Below are 10,577 nucleotides of genomic sequence, written 5' to 3' on the forward strand. Positions count from 1 at the left end.
AGGGGGCTGCTGTTCAGGTCTTCTACAATACAATAAAGTTTATATGTACAGTTAGGTCCATAAATATTTGGACAGAGACAACTTTTTTCTAATTTTGGTTCTGTACATTACCACAATGAATTTTAAATAAAACAACTCTGATGCAGTTGAAGTGCAGACTTTCAGCTTTAATTCAGTGGGGCGAACAAAACGATTGCATAAAAATGTGAGGCAACTAAAGCATTTTTTGGAACACAATCCCTTCATTTCAGGGGTTCAAAAGTAATTGGACAATTGACTCAAAGGCTATTTCATGGGCAGGTGTGGCCAAGTCTGTCGTTATGTCATTATCAATTAAGCAGATAAAAGGCCTGGAGTTGATTTGAGGTGTGGTGCTTGCATGTGGAAGATTTTGCTGTGAACACACAACACACGGTCAAAGGAGCTCTCCATGCAGGTGAAAGAAGCCATCCTTAAGCTGCAGAAACAGAAAAAACCCATCCAAGAAATTGCTACAATATTACGAGTGGCAAAATCTACAGTTTGGTACATCCTGAGAAAGAAAGCAAGCACTGGTGAACTCAGCAACGCAAAAAGACCTGGACGTCCACGGAAGACAACAGTGGTGGATGATTGCAGAATCATTTCCATGGGAAGAGAAACCCCTTCACATCAGCCAACCAAGTGAACAACACTCTCCAGGGGGTAGGCATATCGATATCCAAGTCTACCATAAAGAGAAGACTGCATGAAAGTAAATAAAGAGGGTGCACTGCAAGGTGCAAGCCACTCATAAACCTCAAGAATAGAAAGGCTAGATTGGACTTTGCTAAAGAACATCTAAAAAAGCCAGCACAGTTCTGGAAAAACATTCTTTGGACAGATGAAACCAAGATCAACCTCTACCAGAATGATGGCAAGAAAAAAGTATGGAGAAGGTGTGGAACAGCTCATTATCCAAAGCAGACCACATCATCTGTAAAACACGGTGGAGGCAGTGTGATGGCTTGGGCGTGCATGGCTACCAGTGACACTGGGACACTAGTGTTTATTGATGATGTGACACAGGACAGAAGCAGCCGAATGAATTCTGAGGTGTTCAGAGACATACTCTCTGCTCAAATCCAGCTAAATGCAGTCAAATTGATTGGGCGGCGTTTCATGATACAGATGGACAATGACCTAAAACATACAGCCAAAGCAACCCAGGAGTTTATTAAAGCAAAGAAGTGGAAAATTCTTGAATGGCCAAGTCAGTCACCTGATCTTAACCCAATTGAGCAGGCATTTCACTTGTTGAAGACTAAACTTCAGACAGAAAGGCCCACAAACAAACAGCAACTGAAAGCCGCTGCAGTAAAGGCCTGGCAGAGCATTAAAAAGGAGGACACCCAACATCTGGTGATGTCCATGAGTTCAAGACTTCAGGCTGTCATTGCCAGCAAAGGGTTTTCAACCAAGTATTAGAAATGAACATTTTATTTCAGTTATTTAATTTGTCCAATTACTTTTGAGCTCCTGAAATGAAGGGATTGTGTTAATAAAATGCTTTAGTTGCCTCACATTTTTATGCAATCGTTTTGTTCACCCCACTGAATTAAAGCTGAAAGTCTGCACTTCAACTGCATCGGAGTTGTTTCATTTAAAATTCATTGTGGTAATGTACAGAACCAAAATTAGAAAAAAGTTGTCTCTGTCCAAATATTTATGGACCTAACTGTATAAAGCCCAAAAATCACACAAGGGGTGCCCCAATGGCCTTTAACAGGCCCTGCCTCTTGACAGCCCCCCAGCCTCAACCCTCTAAAAAAAGACAAGGAAAAAACCTGTAAAACAAAACAATGCAAGAAACCTTGGGAAAGGCAGAGAGACCCCCCTTTCCAGGTAGGCTGGGCATGCAGTGGGTGTCAAAAAAAAAAGGGGGGGGGTAAATACGACAGAATACACAGAAGAGAACACAATAAACCCTCAATACAATATAATGGTCTGCGGTGGGCTGGCACCCTGCCCGGGGTTTGTTTCCTGCCTTGTGCCCTGTGTTGGCTGGGATTGGCTCCAGCAGACCCCCCCGTGACCCTGTAGGTTGGATAATGGATGGATGGACAATAGAAATATAACAAGGACAGCGCAGAACCCAACAGTAGATATCACAGAATACGATTTGGATTTGTTCAAACAAATGGTGGTAACACATTCATTTGGGCATTTGAAACCTGGCCAGGGTTTGCCTGGGGGGGGGGGTGTATGCCCATTGTCTATGCACAAACATGCACTTTACTCCCGCCTTGAAGCCATTCTTGGCTGCTGGTGACACTAAACTGGGAGAGCGGCCTAAAAATCAAACTGGATTGATGCCCACTGAATCTCTTTGCATGACGCTGCCTGCGTTGCCCGTTACTTTTCCTGAGTGTAACAATTAAATCTATCTGCGCCGTTTTCTACTTTGCATACTTTTATTTGGTCCTTGTTCTATCTAAAAATCAAATCAAATTGAAGTTATACATACAGCACAACATGCAGTGAAATGCTTAGTTACTAAACGCCAATGACTGTGCATCTAATATAACAGGACAACACTACATGACTTTAAAATCATTAATAGACATATTAAATTAAATACATAATAAATAACAAAACAATTTGATGTAAGAGAGTCACCAATAGGGGCATGAACGTCCTCATTTGGGATGTAGATGGGCTGTGGACCGAAGCCCCCCGGTATCTCTGAACTGGGCTTCAGGCAGCCATTGTGTTTCGCTGACCACAGCACAGAGAAGAGGCTGTTGTTGGTGTTGGGACGGCTGGCACCTCTGAGAATTCTCTTCACTCTGGTCCCACATCACTTTGGCGTAGATGTCCTCCAAGTTAGGAGTGCCCAGCCAGTGACGCGTTCCCCCCTCTCTCTGCAGAGCCTTGTGGTCCTGCTGGCTGCTATTCCCAAAACCAGGCAGTGATGCCATCTCTCAGGATACTTTTGATGGTAGATATGTAGCAGATCTTTAATAGGGTTCTATTCAATAAGGGCGCGCACAAAAAGGCGACCTTCAAAAGGGCGCGGAGAATAAAAGCGCACATAAATAAAAGCGAGCTTCAAAAGGGTGACCTCAATTGAGCGCGCGCAAATAAAGGAGCGCTTCAAAAGGATGACCTTCGGAGCGAATTAAATTAATTGTCCTTGATTATGCTAATAGACCGCATCTCGAATATCTACGTGGCATTGCACATAATCTACAGCTTCAAGTGTAACTTGCTTTCACCTTTTTATACATTCAGTCATTGCCTTAATCTAATTTTCTGTAATTTTGAAAACAACGAAATATAGAGAGCTTTAGAAATAGTTCGTTAGAAGTTCATGCATTAATTAATTGGATGTTTTAATATTCTTGCTTTCACCTTTTTATACGTTCAATCATTGCCTTTATCTAATAAATTTTCTGTAATAATTTTGTTGCGTTTGCCTTTATTCGCTGCGCCCAATTGACGTCACCATTTTGAAGCGCTCCTTTATTTCCGCGCGCCTTTATTCGGCGCTCAATTGAGGTCGCCTTTATGTGTGCGCCCTTATTGACGGATACCCTTTAATAGTATGGAGGGCAGCCTTGAAATCCCTGAGAAGGTAAAGGATGTTGTCGTGCTCTCTTTTACCAACGTGTCGATACGTTTGAACCGGGCAGTGTGTGGTGTAGTGGTTTAAGGTTTTGGACCTCAGATCCTGAGGTTTGGGGGTTCAAATTCCGCTACTGACACTGTGTGACCCTGAGTAAGTCACTTGACCTGCCGGTACTCTAATTGGAAAACCTAAAGAAATGTAACTAATTTCATCATAAATGTTGTAAGTCGCCTTTGTCAGCCAAATAAGTAAATGTAAAACCAGGTCTAGTCCTCGGTGATGTGGCCACAGAGGTATCTCTCCACCCAAGTGGTTAATACTGACAGAGTGGCGTGGCATGGCAGGGCCTCTGCCCTTTGTCGTGCTGACATTCAGGCGACTTTTGTCCTACCGCCAGCGTGACAGACACGTCACCATCCAGGTAAGCATGCTCACCATTCTTAGATCTCAGGTCTGCCACTGCCGATAGAACAAGAATGAAATCAGCCTTGCCTCGAGGTTTCTGCTGGCATTTCTGCCTACCTTTTCCTTTGGGCAGTGAGGCATGCGGGTGAACGCCAGCGAGTCCCACGCAGTACCACAAGAAGCCCCGCCCCGCGTGCACAGCTGGCGAGGCTGAAACTTGCAGGTACTGTTGCATCAGAAAGCAGCACGCGGCACAGCTTCCAAGCAACAAGGACCACGAATAAAAAACAAGGAGCAATACCAACAACTCTTCGACATGCACAATACAATAGCTTTGAAAAAGTACAAAAATAAACCCAACAGATTCAGCCGTTAATAGCGTAAACCCCAAATCAACTGTTAATACCCGCGAATTAATAACGGGGACTAACTAAATGCACACTTCATTTGAAATGCTGCTGTTCTGTTCATTTCTGCATTACGGCGGTAACATTCAGAATTGCATACATGTTTAAAAATAATACGTAGTATAACTCGACCGTTGTAGGAAGTTTCCAAAACCTTTACAGATTATGGCGATCTTACCTTAATTTCTGAACACAGCTCCTCGTTGCTCATCTGATGCCTTTCGGTAACTTCAATGCCATTTTCTTGTAAAGTCTTCTTGCAGATCGGGTCCACGTTGTCAGTGATGAGGATCCTTCGAACTGCTGACAAAGCCATTTTTTTAATGTATCTGCGAATAATGAAAGGAGTTGCCGACGGAGCCGAAGCAGTACGCAGTTTAATCACATAAAACTAAATACTAATGATGTATACACATACACGACACTAGTCTCGAGTGACTTTACAAAATGCTATAAAAATAAAAAGTTCCGCACTTGTCTCAGCTTTTTTGATACAACAAAGACAGCCCCTTTAATTAGGCATAGCCCCGCCTTTCTTTTCCAATAGGGTGAGGTTTACGAAATCTGCGCACGGAGAAAGAAGCAAATGAGGTCAGGAGGATTGCTGGAGGATTGTCGGAGGCTTTTGGGCCAGATGCTTTTCTTTTCAGCGCTCGAAATCTCTCAGTCTAACGGGACAATGGCTCGTTGTTCCCAACTGTCACTCAGGGTTGGCAGACAAGAGCCTTCTCGGTAGTACAAATCAACGTGCATGTCTAAGTTTTAAATGAAGTTTCATCTGAAGAAAAAATTGAACCCCAGGACCAGATGTTAATTTTTTTTAGTTAAATTATTTTTTATCCAAGGATAAACATAAACCCCAGGACCAGATAAGTTATTTTTGAGTTAAATTAAGTATCATCTGAAGAAAAAAAAACAAGCCCCAGAATCCATCCATCCATCCATTTTCCAACCTGCTGAATCCGAACACAGGGTCACGGGGGTCTGCTGGAGCCAATCCCAGCCAACACAGGGCACAAGGCAGGAACCAATCCCGGGCAGGGTGCCAACCCACCGCAGGACACACACAAACACACCAAGCACACACTAGGGCCAATTTAGAATCGACAATCCACCTAACCTGCATGTCTTTGGACTGTGGGAGGAAACCCACACAGACACGGGGAGAACATGCAAACTCCATGCAGGGAGGACCTGGGAAGCGAACTCGGGTCTCCTAACTGCGAGGCAGCAGCGCTACCCACTGCGCAGGCCTGGTCTTAGGTATTTTGGGGCCCTAGGCAAAAGGGGGGTCCAGGGGCCCCCTGGAAGCTTTGTGAAATGTGTGAAAATTAGACCAAGGAGTCGATCCGGGGCTCCCCGGACGCCGGGGCACTAGGCGGTCGCCTACTTCGCCTATGCCTAAGGCCGGGCCTGATTGGGACAAATAATGCTGTAGTATATTTAAGTATATATGACAATTGCTCACTCGGACAATTTGTTTTGGGGGCCCTAAGCTATAGCTTGTGTAGCTTATACGTAAATCCTGCACTGCCACTGTGCCGCCCAACCCCAGAATCAAATCAGTTAATTTTGGGTGCTATAAGGAACTTAGTGACTTACAAACAATATATCAAACCTTGGCACAGATGTTCTGAAAATCTCTGCACACTGAGACAATTCTTCAAGGCAGGAGGGTACCAAATACTACCCCGTTATATTAAAGGGGTTATGGGGCTGATCCAATTAGCTGTAGGCTGGTCAGTTTAATGGGCATCACTAGTAAATTAAAAAAAAAGCAATTATTAAAAAAAAGATCGAGCTGCATTACTAAAAACACTCAACATGGGTTCAGGCAAGGAAGGGCGTACTTCATTAATAACCCGGAACTCTGAGGAATCAATAGAAATATACAATCATATATTATTGATCTTGATTTTAAGATTTTGATAAAGTATCACATGAAAAATCAGTAATCAAGCTAAAAGATGTGGGACTTCAGGGCATAGTGCAGGTGGGTATAACTGGCTCAAACAAATGGCAGGCAGGGTTTCTCAACCTGTAAGTATTTGCAACCCGATACTTCATAACAGTTTTAATCGCGCCCCCCCCCCCCCCACGTTTTTTTGAAAGGAGCCCACTAGTACCAATTTGTTCTTTTTTAAATTAATGATATATCATAGATGCATATTTTATTATACCTACTTAACTTTTATCGACATTTATCTAACTCTATATTTATTTTTCTAGTATCAAAATGCAGTTTAAGTTAATTTGTTTTGGTTTCAATAGGTGTATTTTTCACATTTTCGGGCCCCCAATTTGAGAACCACTGGGTTATGGTGAGGGGGAACCTCTTCAGAATAGGGTGATGTTAACAGTGGTGTCCAGCAAGGGTCAGCCTTTTGGTTGCTGCTCTTTTTAATACACGGAAACAATCTGGACAAGAATATAATTAATAAGCTGGTTAAGTTAGCAGATGATACAAAACCAGGTGGAAGGGCTGATAATAGAATTGGCTAAATTGTTACTGAGGGACTTAGACAGCATACTGGATTCGTAGCAGGTGATTATTTAATATAAGTATTAAATGTAGGAACTAGAAATATGTTAGATTTGAACACACAATGGGAGGTCTGACGGTCTTTTCACCGTCTACATCCAGTATACAGAAGCGATCAGAAGGTTAACTGGAGTTAAAAGTGAGTTTACACTGAAGTTATATAATATACTAGTGAGGCCTCACCAGGAGTAATGTGTGCAGTTATGATCTTCATATTACAAAAAAAAAAAAGACACAGCAGTGCTAGAGAAGGATCAGAGAAGAGCAACATGGCTGATTCTGGGACTGAGAGGTTTGGGCTATGAGGAGAGACTCAAGGGGCTGAAACAGGAGGGGGCAAGACTGAAGTGCTTCAAGTTATAAATTAGTACAATAGAGGCCAGTTCTTACTTCATGATCAATTTTGCAACATGAACACAAGGACAAATCTGGAGACCTGTTAGGGGTAGATTTCACATGATTAAAAATACAAATATGTTGACTTTACCACTATGGCATATAGTCAATACCTTATACTCAGTATAAATATTCTATCTGCTTTTAGAAGAGCTTGCCATATTTGTATAGACAAATCTTTTAACAGGTGATGAGAAAACATGCTTTACATGCTGTTTAAATATAGGAACAATATCTAAAGATTTTACAAAGTTAAATATCTGAAAGTTTTTTCATGCCTCTCCATTCAGAACTTTATCTGATGACAGACATACGATACATGCTCTTATAATGTTAAAACTGCAAAAATTAAAAATTTAATAATTTTCTCATGCCTTTCAATGCAGTACATTTGGTGAGCATATCTTACAGAAGAGAAAACTGCAGCGTATGCTTCTTCTTTTGGTAATGTTTAGTTGTATTTAAAAACTTGTGGAACACACAATATTACATTATTTTAACCACTTCAATTCACACGACTTATTTGGTTAAAAAATAATAGTTGTTTAAGTTCATGATTTTTCCATCAGAAATACACTTCAATTCCTAACCAACATATTTCAGTTAAGTTTCAAATAAAAAAAAAGTGGTTTGCCTAATATTAACCATTTATAGGCCATTAGAAAATGTAGTTAGCACCAAATTTGTTACTGAGTCACCTCACTGATGAATCTTAGTCTCACTATAGTGGCTTCAAAAGACACAACTTCAACGCCATAATCAGTGTTCAGCAGCTCTTTAACCAACATGAATGTCCTAGCTATATTGGTTCTCCAGCCTTATTCCAGAAATAGTAAATAATTAGGGGGCCATCTGTCAATCTATAACTGTCTAATAAGTATAAATCAGACAGCTACCTGATCAAAAAAAAAAAAATCTTACACAAAGACATACTGAAAACATACAGCACCAAAATGGCCGCTTCTTATAAATAATAAAGTTATACACTATTTAAATAAGCATGATTTATGCAACTAGTAGACCAGTAAGATTACTAAACTGGAGAACTGTTAGAAATACGTATACTTAAAACAGTTTGTCACATACAACCTTCAAGTGAAATACAGCAACATCTGCAAAAATGTGTTCTTTTCAGGTCACTTGATATTAAATTGAATGTACTGAATTTACTTTCGGATAAGTACAGTTGATGAAGTGGCAAACAGTGGTCGAATACATTTAATTAGATGGATTTTTTTTTTTCCCATAAAATAAGTGGTAATATGTAGTTGAATAAATATTCTCCATTTGATAAAAGTGCACTTTGCTACTGTGAGTTAATAACATGGATAATATCTGCACCTGACGTCCATGGCACAACCCGTGGGTTAAGGTGTTCACACTTTTTAAAATTTACCTCTGAAATGATTTTATCCAGTGCAAACCCCTTTCTGGGCATAACAACATCACACTGTTTTAGACAATTAGTGGGACAAAAATCATTTCTACCATCCCCAACATAAATAACCCGCTGGTATTTTACACCGTCTGTTAACTGCCTCTCAATAAAGCTTTGTAAGACTTTCCTTTTGCAGAGGTTAACAGGGCATTGTGTGCAGGTGTGTGAATGAAAGCACCTAACAGTAAGGTAACCTCTATCATCAAAATACGCAGGATTGGTAAAAATTTTGTCTATAGCACAATGCATATCGGCAGCATGCAAAATCCATTCAATAAAAAGAGTATTGGCGTCTGAAATGATGATGCAGTCAAGTGTTTCTTTGTTTTCACTGATGAAACGCAAGAGCTCAATCATTCCATCTGTATAAGGTACCGTTTCCATTACGCTCCTAATTGCGCCTTCTTTGATCCCCAGGTCTCCTATGTATGAAAAGATTCTCCCCATGTATTCCGTCCATTTTCCTTTTTCATATGTGTTTTGTAGCCCGTATGGTAAAGCCTGCTCAGGCGTACACTTGATGACCCACGTGTCGCTGTTGTCATCTATCACCGTATGGTCAAAGTCCAGCACCACCAGGGTCTTCATTGCTGTTTACTCAAAGTGTATTTCTTTATGGAGACCTCCTCCTCCTCCTGCTAGCATAAAGCAACACAAATATGTTAAAATATCAGCCTAGATTAAAATGAAAGCAACAGTGTTGAATGTTTTATAAATAAAGAATACCTTTAGTCAGAAGATAATGCTTGAGAGACAGAAAAAAGGCATATAGATACTGTACATTATTGGTGCATCGAACATTACATCTAAAATATGAAGAAAAATTTTCCCCTTGGGGCTTAGTAAAGTATATCAAATAAAAAATACATTAATTGCTCACACCCTTCAGAATGAATTAACTGAACAATACGTTTTATGTAAATGTGACCCAACGCTTATACGTTTGACCCTGTTATAGCTTTGCTTACTCATTTTTTCCTAGTATGGTATACATTGCTTCGACGTTGGCCTAACTGCTTTAACACATCATTTTGTTAATACAAAACTGTGTACAGTAACTCATCACACAAAAGCGTCTGCTATACGCGTCATTGCTGTATTAATAGGCACACATAATACCCATTAAGTGTTTGCTTCTATAGTACAATAAACATTGTAGATGTGTGTACGTGTGGCTGAACAGTCGAACACTCAGGCAGGAAATCTAGGATTTTCAATTTTGGGTTTCTGCCTAATCCACATTCACGATTACCAAACGACGACTACTAAAATGTTGCCACTTTAACTGGCTACTCTGGTAATGTGTCACTTTTCTAAATATACTTTCTTCTCTACTAGCTTACAATTTATATTATGTCTACAAAGGAACATCCCAGGCCCAAAATTTGCGTATTTCGATAGCTAATTAATACGAACAAATTCACACGATCAATGAAACAGATCGAACGCCACACGTACATTCCTACAGCCGTGAACAGAACTACGAAGCGTGAGTAAAAATTGCTACAGTGCTGGTGCCAGTTTAGAAATAGCAGTATCAGTTACAACACAACACCTCTTAAAGAGTCCATATATTAAATGAAAAACAGCATTATTTAAACCTGCTCTTCACTTGTAACATTTCTACCTCGCTAGCCAATGCATTCACATACACATAATTACTGATGATAGGTCAAACTGTTCAACTGCATACCTCGAGAAAAACAGCACTGTTGCTTGAAAGAAACCAGAGAAGTGCCGGCGGCAAACTGAATCCTACACATATTACCATATCATACACGGAAGTGACGTAACCAAATA

General features: G+C 40.6%; 2 protein-coding genes across 3 annotated transcripts in view; both read right to left on the bottom strand.

The window, feature by feature from the left end:
- Nucleotides 1–4,890, bottom strand: part of phgdh (phosphoglycerate dehydrogenase) — a 43,384-nt gene extending 38,494 nt beyond the window's left edge. Inside the window, exon 1 of the mRNA XM_028806329.2 lies at nt 4,580–4,890. Within this exon, the coding sequence (XP_028662162.1) occupies nt 4,580–4,717 (138 nt within the window). The 5' untranslated portion in view covers nt 4,718–4,890. The remainder of the gene's footprint in view (nt 1–4,579) is intronic.
- Nucleotides 4,891–7,716: 2,826 nt separating this feature from the next.
- On the bottom strand, nt 7,717–10,574 carry phospho2 (phosphatase, orphan 2). 2 transcript variants are annotated; one of them, XM_051930704.1, is made up of 2 exons: nt 10,471–10,574; nt 7,717–9,412 (listed from the first exon to the last, which is right to left on the bottom strand). In XM_051930704.1, the coding sequence occupies exon 2, from the start codon at nt 9,363–9,365 to the stop codon at nt 8,646–8,648; it is 720 nt and encodes a 239-aa protein (XP_051786664.1). In that variant the 5' UTR covers nt 9,366–9,412; nt 10,471–10,574; the 3' UTR covers nt 7,717–8,645. The 2 variants fall into 2 exon arrangements, with proteins under 2 accessions (XP_051786664.1, XP_028662163.1); XM_028806330.2 differs by having other exon boundaries at nt 7,717–9,415; nt 10,471–10,548.
- Between the last annotated feature and the right edge of the window lie 3 nt (nt 10,575–10,577).

This window comes from Erpetoichthys calabaricus, chromosome 8 (genome assembly GCF_900747795.2).
Source record: "Erpetoichthys calabaricus chromosome 8, fErpCal1.3, whole genome shotgun sequence".
Classification (NCBI taxonomy): domain Eukaryota; kingdom Metazoa; phylum Chordata; class Cladistia; order Polypteriformes; family Polypteridae; genus Erpetoichthys; species Erpetoichthys calabaricus.